At 30.0% G+C, this 25,760-nt stretch overlaps 2 protein-coding genes across 3 annotated transcripts in view; one reads left to right on the forward strand and one right to left on the reverse strand.

The window, feature by feature from the left end:
- LOC130451819 (neurogenic protein big brain) overlaps positions 1–1,128 on the reverse strand; it is a 41,665-nt gene extending 40,537 nt beyond the window's left edge. Inside the window, exon 1 of the mRNA XM_056791104.1 lies at positions 1,027–1,128. The gene's annotated coding sequence lies outside the window, so the exon portion shown is untranslated. The remainder of the gene's footprint in view (positions 1–1,026) is intronic.
- A 535-nt stretch (positions 1,129–1,663) lies between these two features.
- Positions 1,664–23,978, forward strand: LOC130451822 (neuroglian). Of its 2 annotated transcripts, XM_056791108.1 has the most exons (12): positions 1,692–1,983; positions 5,175–5,263; positions 5,319–5,445; positions 5,501–6,112; positions 6,171–6,361; positions 6,449–6,724; positions 9,497–9,766; positions 9,820–10,394; positions 13,386–14,815; positions 16,003–16,106; positions 16,617–16,714; positions 18,761–18,980. In XM_056791108.1, the coding sequence occupies exons 2-11, from the start codon at positions 5,197–5,199 to the stop codon at positions 16,709–16,711; spliced, it is 3,747 nt and encodes a 1,248-aa protein (XP_056647086.1). In that variant the 5' UTR covers positions 1,692–1,983; positions 5,175–5,196; the 3' UTR covers positions 16,712–16,714; positions 18,761–18,980. The 2 variants fall into 2 exon arrangements, with proteins under 2 accessions (XP_056647085.1, XP_056647086.1); XM_056791107.1 differs by lacking the exon at positions 16,617–16,714 and having other exon boundaries at positions 1,664–1,983; positions 18,761–23,978.
- The last annotated feature ends 1,782 nt before the right edge of the window (positions 23,979–25,760 follow it).

Raw genomic sequence — 25,760 nt, forward strand, 5'->3', positions numbered from 1 at the left:
ATAATTGAATTCACTGTTTCCTGAATTGCTTGGACCTCTCAATGTTTCCAACACTAACTGTAGAAGAGGGCTTACCAACACGTGCCTCATCACCAAGCGATATTTCTCATCTTTTAAATTGGCTATATCTACCAACAAAACGCAGTTGCTTGTGAACCACCAAATGGACGTTGTAACCATTCAAGAGTTTTTTGTTCTCTTAAACCGACTTTTAAAACATAGTAGATCATAGAAAGCACTTGTTCCTTTGACAAATTGATATTTCGATTGCAAATCGAATATAGGTACCAATATTTACTATCGAAACGTCGATTTTGTATCAATCTTTCAAGAATTATTAGATAATAAAAACTAATTTTGAAACAGAAGAGACCTAAAATCATATCTCAAATCAATCAACAAATAAAGCAGTTCCTTAACATCAAAATGTAGAGCTCCTTTTCTTACCATATATACGAGGACTACCTAGTTATCAAATTATTTAAGTTAATATGAAATTAGATAGTTTTAGATATTTTATCAAAATTTTTAGTAATCTAAAATATTGAACATAAAAAACGTAAAAATGAGAAATATTTCAATAATAAACAATTTATAATCTTATTTTTGTGGCGACCATACCATATGCACTTTTCTCGACATATTTGAAAATACATAATACAGGTACATATTTTTCATCCTTCGACCGTTTTCCCGTATAATTACCTCAATAAAATAATATTTCTACGCCACCTGGCTGGTCGACGCCTGATCCAAGGAGTTCCAAGTTGCCTTTTTTTGGAAATTCCAAATTGTCTTAATTTCCTAACGACATGCAATTACCCTAATCCTCTCCAATAATAATCGTCCACCCAGCATTGCAACGAACGCATCTTGAACGATGTCTAAGTCGACTCTAACCAAGCTATGATGCTCTTTGTATTCAATTCAAAGTTTTACTGCGGCCTTACTGCGCATTTAACATTATTGTATTAGTTTAACATATGAGTTTCTAAGTAGTTAATTGAACTATGATTATTGGATTACCTCTTCCTCATCCTTGATCCTAATACTCGCCCTGTAGTTCATAAATTTCAACGCATTTATGACCAATTTATATTGGTAATTTCTTCTTTGTCTCTATATCTTTCTTACATATTTTTTCATATCTTTCTGGTTTTGAGATATTTTCAAAAACAAAATTATTTTTGGGTTGATGTTTAATTATTTTCGGCTTCTCAAATGGAATTCGAAATTTTTTGACTTCAAATTTTCAAAATGTATTCTAAACCGAACTTACATTGAAAAATTACAAATAAAAACATTTTGAAAACACAATTCAAAAAAATGTTATTGATATTATCAAAAAATTTCCGCTAGAAAAATTTCAAAGCTGCCATCTATTGATGAATAGTCTCTTTATGTAACTTATAATAACAGATCCCATTGTTAATAGAATTGAGTTGTCATTAAGCCCCTGTTTGCATTGTTGACGCTGATAAATGTTCGCTTATGTTTTTTACTTATAAATAATTTTTGAAAATTCAAAGTGAGAACATCTTAACGTATCTCGTAAATAAAGTGAATAGATTTAATTTAACCATTATCATCCAACAAATAAAGATTCTACATCATGTAAAGACATGGAGCACAAAACATCTGTGAAGAGAACTTGATATTTATGTTTTTAGCAAGAGTAGATGGTGGTTAAAACACGCCCACTGCAGTTAATTTGTTAAAATAATGATTCATTATCTTGTTGAGTCAACTAATCCCATGTAATAATATTAACATCTTATTCAGTATGAGAAAAAATTTTTTTCACCAGATATTTTTGAATAAGTTTTAGTGAAGTGACAGTTCGATTTCTCAGTTTGATTAGTGGAGTAAAGTGACAGCGATAACATCGACATCCACTGCTAGATCCGAGCGAGACGACCGCACCTATCATTGTGCTTCGATTTTGTGTATAATCGTTATGATAAACATTTCATAGATATTTTGGTAAGTTTATCTTTTCGTATCATTTTGTTATCAAAAATAATCTGTATTGTTTCATTAAACGCATAGGGGAGTGCGTTATGTATTTATTTATATCTGTTTTTGACACCTAACTGTTCATTCAATTGCTCTAATTTTAACTGTTTTTTTCTCAAACAATGTAAATATCTGCTGAATTGGCCAAATTATTACTTATAATTTAAAATTTGTGGGATGTTTGAGAATCAAACAATTATAAAATTCTTTGGATTGAAAATAAGAATTATATTATGAATTTGAATGATTCATGTAGGCACCAGTTACCTTAATTATATGGGTTGGTTTACCTTTGCGGCGTTATAGTACATTTTTTTATGTGAACCACGAATATATTTTTCTATTTTTGGTACCAAAAGTTATTTTTAATGTCATATCATTGGTAATTATAATTGTAAAATTATACTTTATAAATAATGTTGTCATTTAAATTGTTGAGAAAGAATGAAGTCATATTTATTTTAGTCAACTTATTTCAATTTCACCATCTTTGCACTTACAATTTTGATTTGTACTCTATAGGAATGACAATACTATATACATTTCAAGTTTTACAGGCTTTCCTAATGTGGTCCATATATTTTTTTGTATGAGTAACTCATACATTCTTTAATAATAGGTGACTGACCGGTATCTAATTGATGAACAATACATGTTTATTTAGGTAAATGGTTGAATTGCTATTGGTATATATAGTACATACTGTAAATTACATAATACTTATTAATATTTTATTAAATCACAATTAAATTATTCTTATATTAAGTATTAATTATATTGGAGTATTAATAAAGTCATTACAAAGTTAAGTAAGTGAAATTAATATTCTAATTCTTTTTAACCAATTCTCTGAATACAATAATATATTTACACTACTGTCCTCCTCTAATATGATGGTTGGTTCCTATATCGATGGGGTTTATGGCATCTCATATATTTCTATTTTACAGCATAGTAGATATATATGGGTATATTACTTTGAAATTTTTATGCTTCTAAATGTTCTTTATTTTAGGTCTTTTCTGATTTAAAATTAGTTTCTTTTATAATTTTTTTAAGACTGATAAATATTTGACATTTCGACTTCTTTTAGTTTTTATCAAAATATTACTTTGTAATGAGATATTAAAAATTCTTGAGCAAAATATTTTCACAATATTTTACCACCAAATTATTATCAAATCTATTCATTGACATTAAAAACCAATTAAATAACTTTCTAAATGTTCAAAAATTCAACAACGCCAAATATCTATGACTGAACTAGTACAGTGGTGTAAAAATAAATTTACAATATAGAAAAAACTTTGATTAACAATAGTATAAAAAATACTGAAAGTACTCAAAAATATAATTATGTATCTTCTTTTACAAGAGCACAACTAGATCTAGGTTGAGGTGAGACCCATTAGTGATAAATGAGACCAAAAAATATGTTATATGTTATTTATTAGCAAATGTTATCTAATCACACATTTCATTGGCATGAGTGTTGATATTAAAGTTAAATTTTTAGCATTTTGTAAGAGAAAGGCCTATAATAGGTGGTTAAAGAAACCTTTTTAAATATTAAAGAGTAAAAACCAATAAATAGAAAAGTTTCAAATATAATAAATTTCTTCAACTTGTCATTCTTTTCATTTAGCTTTTCACTTAGTCAGTCAGTCACTTAGTCAAAAATTGCTTAGATTTGTTACTAATTATCACCCATTCCTTATTTGAAATAGAATGTTATGCACAATTGCTTTTAAATCTGTGAAAGACCCTGGTTCATAGGTTACCACATGTATTTTTTAAATGTGTAAAAGTTTTCCATCAATATGAAGAAATAACTAAAATCTAATAGGCCACTGAAATAGACTGAATAGCAGAATATTTTTAAAACCCTTATGTTGTGCTGATGTATACTTTTTGAATATAAACATTTGATAAACTGAAATGCGCTGAGACTGTTGGGTATAACTGTCCAAAAGTGGTATTCAGTTTCTGAAACATGTCACTTTAACTAAGTAGAAGATGTACTGATATTAATTTATGTTTTCTTTTGGATATTTTTATTCTGAAAAATAATATGCTTATTACATAATATCTAATTTTAAACTTATGCTATGAATAAAATTGACATTACTAAATTTATGTTTTTAGATATACTGCATTAGTAATTATACAGTGGTCAAATTGGAAATGAATCATTTATATGATATAATTTTGCATATTTCTATAAATAGTCATGACAAAATAACCTCATGTAATCTTGTATTTACTCAACTTTCCTTCATAGAAAATACTAATTAATTATTACATAGTAAGGGATGAGTCTCTGTGTATATGTAGAATATCCCTACTGTTTCTGACTTACCAATTGTTCCATTTCCAACTTAGTCCGAGTAAAGAATGGCATCAGGCTCTAATAACCTAAACTTAACTTACAAAGGCCATCAGCTACATAACTACTAGAAAGCTATTTTAGGCTACCAATGTTGAATTCTGCTTTTGAAGTTGTGTTTAGTATAGATAAGATTATGGTGTTTATTTGGTAATTTCATATTTTTCTAATAGTGACATACACCTGTGAACGAACTATATTTCTAAAAATATAGAGTTTAGGTGTTTAGCTTATAATTTCAATAATGTTCATGCCAACTACTTATTAGCAGATCTGAAAAAGATATATTAAAAATCAAAAGTAATTAACACTGAAAGCACTTGTCAATTCAAAGCCATTAATTTAGTAGTTAAATAATTTGTGTAGGAGTACTATGACTCCTTCTGTTTGGTCAAAATGATGTTTTGGTTATATTAATTACATTTCTATTTTAGTTTTATGAGTGATGCAAATAAAATATGCTATAAAATATGGTCAACATTGTTTACCTATATGGAGATTTTTATTTGTCTATTAATATACATACATTTTTACATACTCATTTAGAAGAGCTATAAAAGCCCATTACTTCAAACTTCATTTACAGTTTTTGTATTCACATCTATAAACAAATTAGTTCATACTTTCTTGTTGTATTAGAAGTTACATCAACTTAACTGTTTATATCTATATTCTTTACTTGGTTCCAATAATTGTCAGCTATTCTTGGTTCCTATGATTAACCTTCACACCTAATTACTGCTCTCAAATTGAATATATTTATTTGTTTCAGATATATTTAGTAACATATAAACATGAAATATAGTCTAGATTGCTTTCTCATATTGACATTGTACATTAGTTGGACAATAGCTAGGGAAGGTAATTATGTAGTCATTTTCTATTAATTGATAAACTTACATTTTTTAATCTTCAGTACCGTCACCACCATATATCGTGAAGCAACCACCTACTGATGAAGTATTGTTTCAAGTTGAAACTAATGGTGAAAATGATAAGCCATTCTACATTGAATGTGAAGCTATAGGGGAACCTGCTCCAAAGTAAATATATTTGTAGATTTTTATTTAAATGATTTTCATTTTTATAACTTTTAAGATACCACTGGATTAAAAATGGTAAACCATTTCAATGGCAATCTTACGATGATAGAATATCACAGCAAACAGGACGAGGCACATTATCCATTACCAAGCCATCTGATGTAGATCTAGGTCAGTATCAGTGCTTTGCAGAAAACCAGTATGGTATTGCTACTTCTAATTCAGTATACATGCGCAAAGCAGAGCTCAACTCATTCAAAGCCACTCAACCATTGACTGTAACTGGTAACGAAGGTGAACCATTTAACCTTACTTGCCAACCACCAGATGGTTGGCCAAAACCGATAGTTCACTGGATTTTTTTATACACTAACGGCGGTTTCAAAACTATTAATAGCTCTCGTATGACACTAGATCCAGAGGGAAACTTGTGGTTTTCTAATTTAACAAAGGCTGATGTTACTGATACTTTTATGTATGCTTGTGCTGCAACTTCACCCACAAAGTATGAATATAAATATGGCAACAGAGTATTGCTCAATGTAGTCTCTTCTGGAGTCTCAGCCTCACAAAATAAACATGAACCTGTTAAGCAATATGTTACTAGAAAAAATGAAGTTGCTTACAGAGGAAAACGTGCTGAGCTATTCTGTATATTTGGGGGAACGTAAGTAAACTTAAGGCATATTTTGATAAAAATATTTCCAAATATGTATATATTTTAGACCACTACCACAAACGGTTTGGAAAAAAGGTGGAAGATTGGTGCAGAGTTCAGATCGAATAACACAAGGAAATTATGGAAAATCTTTAATCATAAAAGTTGTGGATTTTGATGATGAAGGAACATACACTTGTGAAGTCAGTAATGGAGTTGGTGATGCAAAATCTTATTCTATTAATTTAAAAGTATTAGGTATTTATACATCTTTGACTATGTTTTGTGTTTTTATAGATTTGAGAATAAAACAAAAACTAACTAACGTAATTGATCTATTTTTAGCTGTTCCATATTTCAAAATAGAACCAGAGAAGGTTAATGCTGCTGAAGATGAAACTGTTGAGTTCAACTGTGTTGCTGGTGGAGTACCAGAACCTCGGATCAAGTGGATCCATAATGGAAAACCTATTGAAGAATCCGTTGCTAATCCTAGACGGAAAGTATTCGCCAATAAAATTATAATTGAAAGACTGCAAAAAAATGATACAGGAAATTATGGTTGTAATGCTACTAACAGTTTAGGTTATGTTTATAAAGATGTCTATGTCAATGTTTTGGGTTAGTATGGTTGTTATTGCAATTATTTCGATGTCTCAGTGAATTTGGTCTACCTACCTAATAAAATGAATGATTCTAGTGACGCAAGCGGATATTTTTTTTCACTTATTGTTATACTATTTTTAATTATTTGTGCACATTTTTCAATTATCACATTCTCCTTTTATTGTTATAATTCCACTATTTTATAGTTAAATTCCTATGTATGTAATATCAACTCAACCTCTTAAATTCTTTTATATGAAAATAACTTCGTTGAAACCATATAAACTAGAAATTATAATTATTTCCTTATTGCTACATAGGGGTATAAAATTCTTTGTGACTTTGAATAACACAATATTTTTTGAAAAATAATATTATTCACTAAAAAAGGAGTCTTTTAAAATTAGTGTTACTTAAAATACAATTACATTTCAAATTTATTACCAATGAACATAAATTTATGAAAAAGCGCAGAAAACATCGATTTGTCTTGATTTATGAGAAAATAAAAAAAACAATGGATGTGACAGAGAAAATTTAAGGGGCGAAAGGATAGCATTAATTAAATTATCAATTATTCAAATGAATCTATATATGAAAGTTTATTAACAATAAAATGTATTAAGACAAATTGTCTGAAATTTGAATTGATGAAAACACCTTTGTTAGCAAAATAGAAAGTTTAATTCTCATTAAACAGTATATTTTACATTTTCAATGTTAATCTGCTTGACATTATTCACATAATTGGATTTTTCAAATCTATAACAGAATTATGTTGCTGGCATGTTTTCTATTTTTGTTTTCTAGTTATCTAAAATGGTCCAGTCAAGTCATCTTACATGATAGAACTTTTAGAAATTGATTTGCTTCTTTCCTCATACTTGAGACTGAGGATTCAGTTACATTGATAATAAAAGTTATTTTGGTACCATATTATCTTGCAATTACACTACACTACAATTTGTAAAAGAACATTTAGTTCTAAAGGAATTTGCGAGACAAAAGCTATTTACATTTAAATGAAGAATTCAGCATTCCTAAAAAAATATTATACATATACATATTATTGGAAGAAAAAGAATTTTTTCAAATTTCTATTTATAAGTGTAAATATGTATTGAAAAAATGTAAGAACTATAATGCACATGAATAAAGGTTGAGATACAAACTATTGTACTAAATGGTCTTAAGTTTCAATTTTTTTATAAGACCATTTGGAACTACTATAGTCTATTTCAGAAAGGTATAGAGCAACAAAATGGGGAATTCTGTTCAGTTCGGCTCAATTTCAGTGTCGGCCTTAAGTGTAGGTCTTAAAATATTGTGTAGGGATTACTTAGGTAGTACATTATACAATTACGTTTTGCTTTTAACAGGTACCATTTAACGTTCTATTAGTACCTCTGCCTAATTCCAACCTTATTTCAAATTCGACTTAACCATGCGCTGTAAAGGCAATGGTGCCTCACCTAAAATTATTAGACCTTTATGAGTAGTATTTGTTTAATTTAACACATTAGTATTTGCTGTTAAGCCGTAAATAGTGTATGCAGTATTATAAGATTAGTACTAAAATGGCGACATTTACACCAACGAAAATATGTTCCAATAATAATAATAATAATCGTCCATATTGAAAGCGAAGAGGGATTTGTAAAAGAAAGTTTGCTGATCTTTCAGTCATGTCATATGGGGGATTACCTTGAGGACATGGATTCGGATGTTTTTGAAGACTATTTTGGTGAAATGATAAAATATCTTCTGGCTGATTCAGTAGTAATATGCAAGTTGTCATTATCGACGCATAGAGAAGACTCCAACTTCATCTTGGAGAAAACAAGAAATTATTGACTGGTTAACCACCCAAAGTATTGAATTTGAAGATAATTTGATAAAAAAAGAACTATTAGCTATAGTAAATTTACACAAACATCGTTTTATGAAATACGCCGTGGAAGATATAGTGTAACTGTGCTGCGTACACCACCATATCATTGCGAACTAAATCCTATAGAACTTATATGGGCGCAAGTGAAGGGATTAAACCATTAACGAGGTGAATTGGCGAAAAGCAGTCCAGCATGACATTAAAGAAGAGGAGAAAACGTGGGATCTTGACTACTTCATCGATCGGACCGTCGACCCGTTAATTATAACGTCAAGAGGGGATGACATGTATTTTTTTTACAAATGTTCAATTAAAAATAAGTGTACCTAATATTATGTACATAATGCCTAATTTTTATTCTGTCAAAATAAAACTCTTTCCTTTTTACGAGTATCCTACCGGCACGCCTTTGGCACATTATTTTCTGTGTTTGTGAATGGATAACAATAGGCTAAACTCATATATTTATCCCAACCCGGGTGGTACTACCTGCACTTGATAAAAAGAAAGAATTTTACAATGAAATCAATGCCAAACTATGAAAGTGGCTTTAAAATTCGTTGGTTCAATCTTTGCATACCTAATGAGATTTTATTACTCTATACCTTTCTTAATTAAATTATAGCAAACTGTGAACTTCAACTTCAAGTTTTTACATAATGATGAATATGGAATTGCCATACTGATGAAACTTCCTAAAGTTATTCTGAAAATTCACAATCGTAGTACAAGTCTGTAATTGTCAGAAAAGTAAAGATCATAGTAACAAACATCTCAAATGTAGCTTAGTGGTTACAACGAAATTATTATACATCTTTAGGATATATGTATGGAAAATTATTGTGTTGATTTTCTTATTATTTTTAAATTTAATTTGGGTATTTGTGTATTTTCAGCTTTATCTCCAGAAATCATAGAAGCTCCTAGAGATACTCAAGCAGTAGATACTCAGAATGTTACTTTAACTTGTAAAGTTCTGGGAGCTCCCAAGCCCAATGTAAAATGGATTCAGAATGGACGAGAACTTACAGGGGGTAAATTTGCTGTTCAGCCAAATGGGGACTTGGTTATTGATGATGTTCAGTTTGATGATAGAGGTAACTATACATGTTATGCTGAGAACAAGCTTGGAAATACCACCGCCAGTGCCAGACTAGATATAAGATGTAAGTTAACATAGTTAATATATTTGGGGGGATTAAAATAAGTTCTATTGTAGCTCATACATATATAACGGATGGTCCTGAGGATTATGAAGTAGAAGCAAGAACTCCAGCCACATTTAGATGTAATGCTGTAGCTGATGAGTCTCTTAACTTAGATATAATTTGGTTGAAAAATGACCAACCCATCGATTTTGAAGGCGAACCGAGATTTGTAAAATCATCCGATTATTCTTTAACAATAACGAAAACGCACGAATTAGATTCTGGTACATACACATGTTTAGCAAGAACTGAGCTAGATGAAGCATCAGCAAAGGCTCAACTAACTGTTCAGGATGTTCCAAACACACCACAAATGCTAGGTGTTGAATGTCATAGCAAAGACGCCACTATAAGCTGGAATCCTATGGGTGACAATCGTGCTCCCATTTCATATTATATTTTACAATATAATACCAGTTTTATTCCAGAAGAATGGAAATTTTTCAGCCAGGTTCCTTCTGCTGATACAACATATAATGTTCCTTTGAAACCATGGGCCAACTACACTTTTAGAGTTATAGCTGTCAATAAAATTGGTCAGTCAAAACCATCGATGCATTCTGACGTTTGCACAACACCTCCCGAGGTAAGCTGAGACAGAACTATAATTGCACATGATGATTCCATCTAGTAACATTTTCATATCGGGTGTGAATGTTTTACATGGTTTTGCCTTGAATTAATATTAAGTTGATAAATTCATTTTTCATTAATTCACTTTCTTATAAGTAAAATAAATACAGATTTAATAATTCTTTATCTTTATAAGCATTTATAACACAATCTTTTTTTCTGATTTATGTTGGTAATCATCTCATTTATCATTGATCATGCTTTGTGTGTATCGATATAAAAGAATCTATTTCTCGATAGTGTATCCCATAATTCAAGACATAAGGGGATAAAGGTCATATGTCACATAGTTATTGTTTGTAATTATCATTTGAGAGTTGTTTTTCATCTTTTATTTAACATATTTTTCTAAGATAGACTAGAGAAGTAATTTTTTTATACTTAAAATTTAATTGGAAAGAAAAATATTCTGAATTTTGTGAACATATTTCCTATATCCACAGAGATTTTTAAAAAGTGTGACAGAAAAGAGAATAAAAGTGTTTTATGTATATAAAATTTGCATTTATTTTTCACCTTCTGCTTACTTTACCTGTAGAATCAAATATAATTGATATGAATTTTTTGAAGGAAATTCCAAAAATAAATGAAGAACTAGTATGTCTTTTCTTTTTGGAATTTTCCTTATTTTACGAGGCATATTTTTTAAGTAAATACCGTTTTGGAATTAAAAAAAGAAATGCAAAGATATCGCAATAATTTTATTTTTACATAAAAGCCTACACCTTAATCTACTTTTCTACATTATTTCCGTCAATATCGAGGTACTTGTCATAACGTGGCACCAGTTTTTCAATACCCTCCTCATAAAATTTTGCCGCCTGACTTGTTAACCACTGTATCACAACTGTTTTGACTTCGTTATCGTCTTGAAGACGCTGGCCGGCGAGGTGTTTCTTCAAGTGCAGGAACAAATGGTAGTCGCTGGGCGCCAGATCAGGGCTGTAGGGAGGATGATCTAGAGCACCAAATCTTCATTAACGACCGAAGGACGCTCACTCCGTTCTTCACCATGCATATTTGTGCGGCCATCTTTAAATGCCTTCACCCATTTCCTTACCATTCCATCACTTATAATGTTTTTGTCCGTAAACTTGACAGATTTCACGATGAATATCGATCGGTTTTACGCCTTTAGCACAAAGAAATCGTATAACAGCCCGTACTTCACAATCGTCGGGACTCACGATTGTCGGAGGCGTCTTAAACACTCAGTAAACAACGTACATAATGAAGAATCAGACTGTAATGACGTCAGTGTGTATACAAGAGATGTAGGTAACCAGCGCGCATGTGAGGAACGCCGACCTTGGGGTTGCAGCGGTGGAATAGCAAAACGGTACTCACTTAAAAAATACGCCTCGTAATTTAATGTGTTTCACAAAAAGACCTGTACTCTTTAGGGACAAAATTGATTTGATGTCTCAAGTTCTCCATCTTTTCCAATTTTAAGGAACCTGCCTTCTTCAGTATCTTAGATCTTTCTCAAGTCAATTAGCTGGAATTCTTTATAATTATACAATTACTATGCTTAGTACATGGAGACTTAATTATATCTAGAATATAGATTGATATTACCTTAGAACTTTTTATATTTTTCCTATTAGAATCTAAATAGCTACTACCAATAGAAAGTTGGGCTCTATTTTTTCAAAATTTATAACCACGATAAATTCGATAATTATAGCTTTTATTTAATGTTAATCTAACAAAAGCAACAAAATAGTGAATTGAAATTTTTTTTAGGCCTTCACAGAATCAGAAAACATAACTTGCAATTTTGCTATTTTATCATTATTAAAGAAGGATTTTGTTCCTAAAGAGATTATGTAGTCCATTCCGAAATTATACATTAACATTTTACGCAGAAAGAACGCTTTTGATGTTCAAGGCTTTGGCAGAGGTATTGTTTGTTGTAGATTCATTGTGATGTAGCACATATTATATATTGATTTTTGCTTTAGGCCCTTCAGTATATTTCCCAAAATTACACGTGCAGCGAATATCGCTTTTTTATATAAGAATAATTGGTATAATTTTTCCTCTTTGAGTTATATATTTAGTCTCTGTCAGACTCCCTGATTTATATTTTCTCTGTTTCTCTAGGGTTGCGTTCCTTCTCATGAGCTTTTTCCTTTTTCTTCTGCGAGGATATGCACCTCAATTGACCGTTGCATATCTTTTTTTTTCATTTTTTTCCACTTTTCCACAAGCCATTTTTTATAAAAATGTTTCCTCTCAATTTGTTCCTTGTTCACGTTTATCCCTGGAAGACGTATATTTGCTCCTAAAATCAAAAGTATAGTTATTTTTCTGTTGGTGGATAATGTCTACTCAATCTTATCAGAGGATAAAAAACACACATATATAGAGACATTAGAATAAACACAACTGACGAGTAGGGCACCACAGTATATTTAAATTTGTTGTAAAATATTTTCTTGTTGCATCTATTCATTCTCGTTCCTCTATTCTTCATATTTTTTTATCATTGAAACTTGACAATCCTAATATGTTTATTGAAACTATATACACACTAGCATTGAATGCTACGACATAACCTCAAAAGTTACAATCCAAAACACTAAAAACCGGATTATCGAACTGATGAATGTGGATAAAGGTTATGTGTCCTTAAATTTGTACATACGCCATGAATCCACTAGAAAGTGAAAATCAAGTATGACATTACTATAATTTTTTGTAAATATGTAGTTGAAAATGCGTAACTTGAGAATTTTGATAAGCATACTAGTATATTAGAACATTAATAAATGGATGAAAAGATTTTTCCTGAGACGTGCACATACCATCTTTATCAACTTATTTCTTCAATTGTTTTATCTAGTATTATATTTTCAGTTTTTCTTGCTTACTCTCGATTTTTGATGCTCTAGTCTCTTTTTTGCCCTAACTATAATATGAAAAATATTTGTGTTTGAAGGTGCCTCACAAAAATCCGGAAAATGTGAACGGAGAAGGAGATAGACCTGATAATTTGGTAATAAGTTGGACCCCAATGCCCCAAATAGAACATGGCGCACCTGGTTTCAAATATCGTGTAGGTTACAAAAGAGCTATCGACGGTGTTAATTATGAGTATGTTGAAATTAACGATTACAAACAAAGTAAATATGTTGTTCCCAACCAACCTTCCTATCAGCAATATAAGATAGTAGTCCACGCGGTAAACGAATTGGGAGAAGCAAATGTCGCTCCACAAGAAGTAATTGGTTATTCTGGAGAAAGTGAACCCGAAAAAGCTCCCACCAATTTTACATTATTGGCTGTTCAAGGACCAACAATGGCATTATTAAGCTGGGATCCTGTACCTCTCGAATCTGTGAAGGGTAACTTTCAAGGTTACAAAATAAAAACTTGGAGTGATACATCGAGCATAACCAAAGAAATTCAGGTGCAAGGAGGAAGTTCTAAAGCTTTGGTTTCCAATTTTGATCCGTATACCAAAAATTATGCTGTAGTATATGTATATAATAAAAAATATAATGGACCTCCCAGTGAAACATTGTCATTTGATACCCCAGAAGGAAAGCCAGGTGAAATGCAAGATTTGGAGGCATATCCTCTAGGATCAACAGGATTCATGCTGAAATGGGAGAAGCCTGATAAACCTAATGGAATATTGACTGGTTATAATATTTATTGGTCTAAAGTTGATCCTTTCATGAAAGTTGATGAACCAAATCCCAGAAAACCGCAGATAACTGATCCGAACATTAAGCGAGCCAAATTGGGGAATCTTTTACCTGAAACGAAATATCGGTTGTACATAGCAGCAACTACAAGAGCTGGAGAATCAAAGAGATATTTTATTGAAAGGACAACAAAACCTGCTGGTGCAATAAAACCGTCCAAACCAGACTTTGATTGGGAAATCATTAAGCCTGGTCCACCTGCCACTGTAAGAATTCACTGGCTGCCTGCTGAAGATGGAAAAGGCGGTACAAGTTTCTTTGTAAAATATCGAAAATCAGGGGAAGCCAGTTGGGAACAATCACGTTTAGAAGAAAATGAAAATTGGATAGATATTGCTGGTCTAGACGACTCTACTGTTTACGAGTTTGTAGTTACAGCTTTTGACGGCCAATCTTCAGCACAAATGACTGACAGTGATGTTAAAGAAATTAGCACAAATGATGTCGACGGTCCAATAATTAGAGCTAAAGAAAATGTTGCTACAGCTGGTTGGTTCATAGGAATGATGCTGGCCATTGCTTTCTTACTATTAGTACTTATTATTGTTTGTATAATAAAAAGAAACCGTGGAGGCAAGTATGCAGTTCATGAAAGAGAGCAAGCTAATGGAAGACATGATTATCCAGATGAAGGAGGATTCCATGAGTATTCACAACCGTAAGTTAATTTTTCGCATTAATATAAATATAAAATGGACTTTAGTAATGTAAATAGCTCTATTATACATTATATTCAATGAGAATTATCGTTTTTATGTTCAACAATTGGCGTTACTGACGAGTAAGATCTTGAAGCATAGTTGTCAAAATTTATTATTAGTGCTTGAAGACCAAAGCTTAAATATAAATAATTTCCTATTAACTTAATAGTGTAATCGTAGAAAATATCGAGGTAAAATTATGTTGCAGTTCCATTTTATTTGGAAAAATGGGATATAATTTTCCGGAAGATAAAGTTTCGATTCTAGGGACAAGTACACCTCCTTCAAAACATTCGCGTGCTTATAAAATATATGTAAACCCTGAAAATAATGTATTTAAATTCACTAAACAAATAGTCATCATCATTTTATTAAAGTAAGAAATAATACATGTGGGTTGATTATTAAATTATAATATTGAATTTAAATATAAATCTATACCCCCATATACTGTTAGGATTCCCCGCTTTTATCAATGCCTATAGTATTACGGTAAATGTATGTTAACCAATGCAGTCAACCAAAATGGTATTTAATCGGATGTTGTCCACCTTTTTATTTAAAACTAGTTTTTGGTAGGAATTCGAAACGCATTTCAACAGTTTCCTCAACTTCTGCTTTTTTAATGTATATATTTACACATTTGCAAAAAACATCTCATATGAAAACTTGAAAATAAAGTTTTGTATGAAGCATATACAAATAAAAACAAAAACAATAATTTTTTTCTTTAAATAAAATTGTGAATGTTTTTAAATCAAACTGAAAAAATCGCCCTATATACATCTAAGGATTTTTCTGCTACATGTATCTCACATTTAAGAGGAAATGATTGAGCATTGATAAATATTCCAGTTTTCTTTGGTGAGACACTACAAGGGAGTTAGAATAATAATATATTCAAATGATTGAACAGTTGATAATGTGAATCATGATAATGTTAACATTTGATTAGGTTATAGTGAAAATTTCAGATAGATCCCTGATATAAAACTAAGAGATATAGAAAAGTTTTTTTACGTCCTTTACTATTTTCATGTACAATTTTCAAGATTTTCAAATTGCCTCAATTATTCACATTTTTTTATTTTATATAGTTAATGAATTTTAATTATTTTAATTCTATCTACTTATTTTTTTCTAGATTAGACAACAAATCTCATGGCCGCGCTTCAATGAGTAGTGATCCTAAAGTAGGTCCAGAAAGTGATACAGATTCTATGGCTGAGTATGGAGATGGTGACACGGGTGAGTTTACCTACAAAGTTTGTATTAAACTTTTAACCTAAACAAGTAATTATGAATTATGAGTAATTTAAGTTACATATTTTGTATGGGTATCTTCAAATAAATTGAATTTTAATTTTAAAATAGTAATAGTAATGACATCTTGGGATTATACTTTATAAACAATTTACAGGGTCTCATTGACTATTATGTGATTTTTATATTTATTACTATTGTGATTTTTACTTTTGTTCCTTGAAAAAATATGACTAACAACTTATGATTCAAAACATTGTGCTGTCCAAGTATTGTAAAAATTGTTTTTTTTTGACGTCAATTAATCAGAAGTAAATTTTTCATATATATCACTATTATATTGAAATATAAATTAAAATCAATTATTTGGAAATACCTGTTCTTCAACTTCTTAATATATGACAGCATGTGCGAATGTAGTAAAAAAATGGTTGAAATTTCCTTATTTTCTTTATCTTTTTGTTATTTTTTTTTATTTTTTTATGAACTCTGTAGAGGGTATGAATGAAGATGGGTCATTTATTGGACAATATGGCCGAAAGAAGGGTCAAGGAGAAACAACGTCACAAGGATTCGCAACACTAGTTTAATGTGTAAGATTTTTTTTTCGGCATACAACTAACAAACGTGTGTATTTAGCTTACTAACAATATTAGGTAATTTCAAATATATTAGTAAAAATTTCTGTCATTACGCTTAGATCTAATATATTGCACAAATAGTGCAATGATCCGTGTTTTGGGCATTATATTGTTGAACAGGGCTAGTTTTTGAAACTGTTATTTAAATGTCTCTCTTTTGGTACATAGAATATATTTGTATGTCATAAAATAATCTCTATATGGTATATGGTTTTTAAAGCTGGGCTGAATGTCATCTGCATCCTGTAATTTCTTCCCCTCTAAAAATCTTGTATAGAAGAACGAGGAAGATCTCTGTATATTCCAAAGTCCTCCGTCGTGTTTTCGATTAAGTCCTAAATTACTGAACGGATTTTCATGCAGTTTTCACCAACACATAAGTGCATAAGGATATTGCTTGTAGTTCTACAAAAAAGTCCATGATGGCATTTATCTTTTGAAGATAGTTTGATATACCCACTTCATTTGGACTACAAAAATGTTCAGCCATACAAACGGTTACAGTATTAATCATATCAACTTGAATTCTTAAGTTGATACCTAGAGCATTTTATTCACATATATTTTTATTCAGTCAACTATATTTGTTAGTAAGTCAGATATGGAAAACGTGATCGTTATTAATATTCACTTCCTTTCAATGGTAATATTGCATGATTAAATGGTTAAATATTTTGTTAAATAACATTGAAATATCAATTTATTGCTATAATACGAGATAAATGTTAAGCGTATTCAATTTATTTTCGAAAATCTATAAAACATATTTGAAGTTATCATATAAACTGGGAGAGTATTTTTGCGGCTTGAATAAGTTATAAAAGTATTTGATTTAGCATGTTGATATAGAAGAGTGCAACTGTTCACCTTTTTGGTAAGTCTTAATGCATGTGCGTAAGTTTAGCTATTTAACAGAACAAAACAAAGTCAAAGTGGTTGTTATAAAAAATAGTCTCTCAACCGCTCCACAAAAGTTTATTAAACAAAAATGAAATTCTTTGAATACCTGTCTTGTGTAATCTGTTTAAAATAAAATTTTACCATATAATATTTTCATAATTTAATAAAAATAGAATCTTAATAGAAAACACTTCAAAAAGAAATAAAAAACAGTAAAAGTAAAAGTTTACATTACTACTACATCGACACTCACAATTACGCTGTCTAACGCGCGTTTCGATAACCAAGTTATCGTCTTCAGAAAAATATGTTCAGTATGAATATCACCAACGGTTCCAGAAATTCCAACTTATAATTTAAGACTATATGGACCGGGCCCATATTCGAGGTTTTAGTTGTGGCCCTTGATGTTTTGCAAGTTACACATCTCTGCTTATAAATTGGATTTTATTGATTGTTTTTCATACCAATTTTTGAAGTACCACCCTTCAAGTACATTTATGGTGTCTTGTAAGAATATAATTCAACATCGATTTTACATCATCCTAATAGTTCAGAATAATCATTTCATATAAGTAAAATATTCAGTTACTTTGATCTGTGGTTGTTCAATATTGAATTTATGTTTTATGTTCTTAATGAGTTTTGTTGAAAGTAATACCAGTTTCCACATATTTTCAATGAAGAAAAATAATTCAGCGGTGCTTCTAAGTTTTCCCATGAATCCCATCCCATTTTATCTATAGTTAATTTATTATAATAACGAGTATATTGTAAAAAATTGGGTGTAAAGTGAAATTATAGTTGAAAAATATGATTAAAAAAAACTTGACGTGCAGTGAGATAGCTAATTGTGATTAGATTTAATAAACTTTGAGAAAATATTCACTTTTCTTTCACGGTATCTAAAACTTTTTGATTATTACCAAACGTGTTAATTGAAATTTGTTTGACTTTCACCAAATCAGTGAACTAATCAATTATTTAACTGAAAATTAACACCTTTGACTTTATTTTAAATTCATTATGTGAACTGGAGTGGTAAAGGTATTTACTAAAATTTTTTGAAAATAGGACTAAATTTGCAATTGTTGACAGGTCGCTTCACAGAGGACGGGTCCTTCATCGGGCAATATGTGCCTAGTAACATGAAGCAGTTAGGTCTTTCTGCGGCCATGCAGGGAACAAACAATAATGCAATGGGCACTTATGTTTAGATAATATCGTGATTGTGGAATAGCTTTATGTGTCGTATCTCAAATGAAATTTTCTTGATTATCCAATGAATGCCAATAGAATGTGTTCTTTTCGCAAAGACCGTGATTGTTTTACATTCATTTCGTCCATATCAATAATTTCTAGTTATCATAATCAAAATAACTAAATAATAATGTAGTAGTGTAAGAGAATTTTTGTTAAATAATTAATGAATCGAAGACACTTTTGTAGTGTTGCGTAGAAACTGATTTATTTTTAAATTTTGTATTTTTGCTCAGCTCTCTGTAGCAACATTAAGTACTCAATCGAATCTCATTATATTGGTGCAAATTCTTCTCTATATTACTCAAAAATGCGTTTATATTTAAAAATTTTTCATTGAAATCTTCTCTTGGTACAATCTGATCAAGATAATATAATTGAAGATAATCATATTATAATCAATAATAATCCATAACATCATATTTTAATGCCTATTCGGATTTTATCGAGCCAAGTTTGATAATTATCTCCTTTTTTGAAGTTATTACCATTTAAAGTGTTGATAAGAAGAAGAAGAAATTCTTTTTTTAATCATTTACTGACACTGCCTTATTTATCAAATTTATTTAGAGGTTAACTGTTTTCGAAATTTTATTAACTGACTAGATTTTTTATTTAAAGTGAGAACAATTGAGTTTTAGAGCAATTCACTCCGTGAACTTACTACACAAGAGTACAGAGCTCTTTTAAATATTTAGTACTCTTATAAAACAGATAAATAGTTGATGGTTTATAATAAAAGCTAGAATGAATTGCTCAAAGACATATTGTTGAAAAATTGCCATTTATTGGACGTGATTTATCTCACTTTTTTCAGTTAATCTTGACTCTTCATCAGGGTATTTTTAAATAAAATGTTTCTGTAGAAACAGTTTAACACACCATAGCCCATCTTGTTTTTGTTTTCAAATTCTAATTATTCAAGACAGTTTAGAAGTAAAGTAAAGCTGATTAAGCAATATTTAATGCGATTCTGATACCGGAAAGAAAGTACACTAAATACTCACATTTTTCAAATTTCAAACAAAAATATTATATTCTCTTGGTTTCCTTTCAAAAACGATTTTATTAATCAAATTTGAGAAAGAAGTATGAATTTGATTGTTCCTATCTTTACTTTATGGAAAGTACCCCCTCACTCTGACTTTGTTGTAAACTGGTTTTTATAGAATAAATATTCGTTATAATTACTAGTTCAATAAAGAAATCAGTTTCGTTATGTCTAAATAAACTTCTTGTTGATTTGCTCTGGTTAATTTGGCTGTACTTGTACTTCTTAACTGTTATTTAATTGTAACTAACTTTAAGTATTGTTTTTTAATATTTAATAATTTTAGTACAGGATAATATTTCACAAAATAAAATATATTCTTCCAAACTTTCTATTTGGAATAAGCTTGATGCTTCCTGCTCTTCTAACCTACACTTTTTTGCTATTTTCTGATATATTATCTGAACTGTACGCTGGTACATTTCTCAACAGGGTTTTTGATTATTGTTAGGCTGATCTGACATTTGTTAAGACGAGCAATTTATTCGTATGGTGTGTGTTTTAACTGGTGAATTCGTGCTTAGTGTTATGACTAAATAATTACAGTGGCGATATTAAATATGTATTTTACATTATAATCGAATATATATATATATATATATATATATATATATATATATATATATATATATATGCATCTAAATGTTCTTGATTTTAGGTCTCTTCTGTTTTAAAATTAGTTTTTTCAATAATTTTTGGGCGATAAAATTTGACGTTGCAACATATCTTTGTCTTTATCATATTGACACTGATAATTTGCGTATTTATATTAAACAATTGTCAGTGTCAATATCATATTTTGATAAAGACTTAAGGAAATGTCGAAACGTCAAATTTTATTATATATAATCAAGAATATTTAGAAACATAAATGTATATATATTTATATGAATTGTTAAGAAGTCTTTGCCAGCTATATTATGAGCGGTTTTTTATTGGGAACGTGGCAAGGAAACACCAAAGTGGACTAACTTCAATATATTTTCCGAACTTGAATGTTTGGTATTTTATTGTCACAACCTGACAACAATCACATTTATCATCAAGTTGGCAACGACTCTTCTCAAAACATTCAGTTCAAAGTTGAAAGACATGATAACTGCTGATGTAATTAATTGAGTTGTAGAACTAGATTCTCCAGTAGTTTGGTGTATATTTCTTGAAATATTTAGCAAAAGTCTGATTAGTCCTTATTGAAGATCCTGTACATATATAAATATATATCATAATATGTAAGTATGTATGTGAGAATGGGGAAGTTGACTAAAGATTTATTAATCTTGACTATTTTGCCAATGCCTTATGGCAGTCTCTGCTATCAATTTTAACTATTCTAGCTTTACATTTCATAATAAAATAGATTCTAGAAATAAAAGTATAATCTAAGGAACTCCTGGTTTGTGAACTAAATGTCTTTCAGATCAACTTGAAGAATAATTTATGGTATGCAGTGGCAGCTGTATCTCTGCTATAATGGCAGCCTAATTCCCAATACTGGCCAGTATTATTGAGCTTTCGTATTAACTTTTATATAATATTGTCTTAGAGCACATGAGTGAAAATTTTTATAGCAATAAGTAACTAGTATGCAGCTAAACTCATGTACTAATTATTATACCAAAGTGTTCCTTTCGAATTAACTTATTTTGATTCAAATAAGTTTTCAGTTCATTGCTATTTTTTTACTTAAAATATCATTTTTGAGACTGAATTTTATAAAGTAATGATTTGTGGAGCTAGAATTGGCAATAATAGATCTATAAGGAGTATAGTAAAATAATTTGTCTTTATTTCAAATAATTCAATTGTTTTATTCTTTTGTTATTGATAAAATGTCAATTACAAACAAAATTCGTAAGATATGGTTGTGAATATGAACTTTTAGAACTCGATTTTGAATATTTTGAAATGAGACAAATTGTACCAGTTGTGTCACTGTGCACTGAAAATTGCAAAAAAAATTTCCACACTTCTATTAATAAATAGCTAAATTACTATTTGGAACAAGTAAAAATACAAAAATGTCAAAAGAAATATTAATAATTTTATTTGGATGTGTGACAGATTTAATAATTATGCGTGTCAAAACAAGTTTTTGAACAATTGACACATCGTAAATTAGTATCGTCTATAAAATATACCGAAAACCTTACTATTTTAAAAACTGTGTGGACAATGCTTACACTTAATTCACATTGAATCAATGTTACCTCCCATGTCTTGCCCTGTTTTTATAGACAATTTTTACAGGCTGTTACTTTTTATTTTCAGAAATTGTTAGTTATTTTCATTCAGATTTCGTAAAAAAAATATTGTTTGTCTTATTTACCATTTACCAGTTTCCCTTTCTTAAAGTGGTAAATTTTATTCTCGAAATCAATCTTTGAAACTCGAATTCAACTCTCCACCAAAGATTACTGCAATATCTCTACTGTCATTTTATCTTAATACTATAGTGTACTAGTGTTGCAATTGGTCGTTTGAATGTGCAGACTAACAGAAAGGCGGTGCTAAAAATGTTGTTATTATTTCGGTAGCATATTTATTGCTGTTATGTTTAACATCCTATGTCACAAACGTAACTTGGTGCACAAAGCAAATGCAGTCATATATATTTCACTATAACATATTTAGATTTTCTATACTCTTTACATGTTTGGTAATGGAACTTTTATTCTAAGGCATTCCCACAGTGAAGTGCTTTTCATGAGAATTATAATGTCTCTCATTGATGCTTGATACATTCCATTTAGGTACTTTCTTCTCATTGTTTTCTATAATCTAGCCATCCAAATTGATTATGCATCTTGATTTTTTGGTGTACAGAATATTTCCTGAGGATTTAGTTTATAGAATTCAGTTTACTTTTACTCTAGGTATGGGGTACTATTACCAAAACAAATATTTAGCCAAAGTGCTTATATTCCAGTGATTGTCTAATGCGTTTCCAACTTGATGCACATAAGATTACGTTTGCTATATGCCGGATGATAAGAGCTTTCGTAAGAATGATTTAACTTGGGCCAACTTTACTGGTTAATTTTTATTTTAAATTCTTATATTCTTAGAACTGCTTTCCGTATGTGTGAGGTATAAGGAAATATTTTCTAAGCACTATATACGATTTTTTATATGTATGTATTTGCGAAATTGCAGAACTATTGCTTTGCACTATTGTTGGTTAGGTAATATATTTTAATATATTTGAAATTATTACTATATATTATTATAACTGCGTTACTAGTTATTTGCGAAAATTAATTATATTTTTTGTACAAATAAAGTTACTAGAACTGTATCAAACAGCTGAAAGTTGTATGTATGTATATATATATAGCGTGTTTCTAAAGGTCTCTAAAATTTATCCTGGATTTTGATATAAAATATAGTATCAATTGGTTTTTATTAAATAAAATACTCAGAGTGGAATATTGGTGCGTAGAGAATGACCTAAATAATTGAATCAATATTCGGTTGGTACTTTTAGTCATTTTGTAAATTGTAATTTGAAAACTAAATGAAGAAAGTTGAATATCCGTGAAAGTTAATTAAAAATGTTGTAAAATTGATTATCTCTCTATAACAAAAAATGATACTATGATATCTATGTCCCCATCTCTTTCTTTCTCTAAATACTTTTTCACTACTTGTTTTTCTAGTCAAAAGACCCATTTATATGAAAAAATCCACCCTCATTAGAAAATACGAAGTTGTAATCTGGCCTTAATGTGTGGGTAAGGGAAAATATATTTTTATAGATTAAATAAAGACTTTTGGAAACACATCTGTATATTGTAATTATATTTTTTTATTTTTTTTTGCTTTATAGTATAACATTTAGGATTTTTGTTTACCAAGGTATAAAGTATAGTGATTTAGGAAACTTTTTTTCTCACCATATTAATGTATATGGTTAATGTTTAGTTGTAGATTTTTTATACAAAAACTTATTTAAAAAGTAATGAAATTGTCATATTTTTTGCACAATAAAATATTATTATTAAATTAGTTTTTACTTCATGTCGATGCTCATCTTTAATATGATGCATAATTTTCTACCTATTAAAATTACAATACTTTATGGAATGAATAAAATATCACTCTCGATGTTCTTATTAAAATTGATTACTTGGAACATGAGTGCTGACCCACAGCTAACCTAACCTAACCAACTTTCCATGTCACACTAATGTGCAATATTTGACGCAAATTATATATGGAAACAGAAATACAAGCTTGATAAATAGAAGTAATGGGAAAATAAACCGTTATTATATGTAACTTTTAATTCTATTTTGTTATATGCTACAAATATTGGATTGAATCTTATGAGACCTTCTCAAGTCATACATTCGTGCAAGATATTTTTTATTATTAGTTTATATGTCTCACAATCTTTGAAGTATTAATGTAAAAATACCGATAGAAGCCAGCACTAATGGATTCGGGATCTGTCTGAAATACGTTCAAAATTCAGGTTACATGAAATTTGAATTTCGAAAATAACTCAGATATAGGATTTGTGTCATGTTAATCAGTCTATTATGTGTTTCGTCAAATATTCCTATTTCGTTTATCATTTTAGCTTAAGACTACTTCCATAAGTTGAATTAATTTGTTGATTTTCAGTTTGAGTATTTAGACAAATTTCATTTCTAGTTTCTTACCTTCTACCACATCCATTGTAATCAAATCCTTTTATGGTGATATTATTTTATACCCGGCTTCTTCACCTTTTTCTTTATTCGTTAGAGATCTGGTGGCTTCGGACTCTATATTATTTCCTCACTGTATCAGAGTATTAGTTGTAAATACTTTCACTGAGACTGATTTCCTGAGTTTCCAACCAGGGACTTGTAGTTATCCTGCGTGTAAAATATTGTTGACGTTGCAGAAAAATACTAACAGAATTGAAAGAAAGTGAAGCGAAAATCTTTAGCATAAAAGTCAAACGTGTGAAAAATCGACTTTTATTATAGGAATATTATGATCATATAAAAAACTTAGATGTAGACGTAGATTGTCTCAGAATGTTACCGTTTGGTGATCAACTATGTATGATTTCAGTTTGTAAATGAGAAAGTAATAATCCCAAAACAAAAATCTTGATTGTTCTTTGAAAGAAAACTACTTTTCTTACTTCATGCCCACGCCCCAACAATATTAAATTACATTGCCTCTAAACAACGTATCGTCCATAGGCCCTTTTGCTAATATAGACATCTATGATAGCTCGACATTGCAAAGGGTATAAGCTGTTGACCTGTTTTGATCCTGTGTTGACACTCTTTTATTCGCTGGCGCTACAGCCACTTGTGGGTCATGGCCTGTGTAATAGTTTACAATATCTCCGGTCTTAAGTTACCATTGATTAGGTCACTAGATATGGTCCTATGAAGTGCTGTGAGTTCAGGACTGCTCCGAGAAAAACTAGTTTCGACAAATAGACATATTTTATCACTGACGTCTAGATAGGCGATGTCGTTTATAAATAGGAGAAACAAAATAGGGCCTAGTACTGAGCATTGGGGCACTCCAGATTCTTTTTGGCTTTCAAGATGACATCGTTGTATGAACCCTTAGAAGCTGATTTCTATTGGTAAGGTATGGTTTAAACCACGCGAGAGGTGTTCTCCCTGAAACCGTAGTACTGCAATTTGTTGATTAAAATATTATGATTAACAATATCGAAAGCCTAGAAACATCACAAAAAGTACTTAAAAATGGATGGTAGTAAGTATTTTATATTTAAACAGAAATTATAAAAGCCTCTTTTTGACCAATCTT

Source organism: Diorhabda sublineata, chromosome X (genome assembly GCF_026230105.1).
Source record: "Diorhabda sublineata isolate icDioSubl1.1 chromosome X, icDioSubl1.1, whole genome shotgun sequence".
In the NCBI taxonomy this organism is placed as follows: Eukaryota; Metazoa; Arthropoda; class Insecta; order Coleoptera; family Chrysomelidae; genus Diorhabda; species Diorhabda sublineata.

Excerpts from the sequence above, each read along its gene's own strand:
- LOC130451822 (XM_056791107.1), top strand. The coding sequence starts at position 5,197 with ATGAAATATAGTCTAGATTGCTTTCTCATATTGACATTGTACATTAGT. Across the intron at positions 5,264-5,318 it reads TTGGACAATAGCTAGGGAAG|TACCGTCACCACCATATATC; the intron begins GTAATTATGTAG and ends TTTAATCTTCAG. Across the intron at positions 6,725-9,496 it reads TGTCTATGTCAATGTTTTGG|CTTTATCTCCAGAAATCATA; the intron begins GTTAGTATGGTT and ends GTGTATTTTCAG.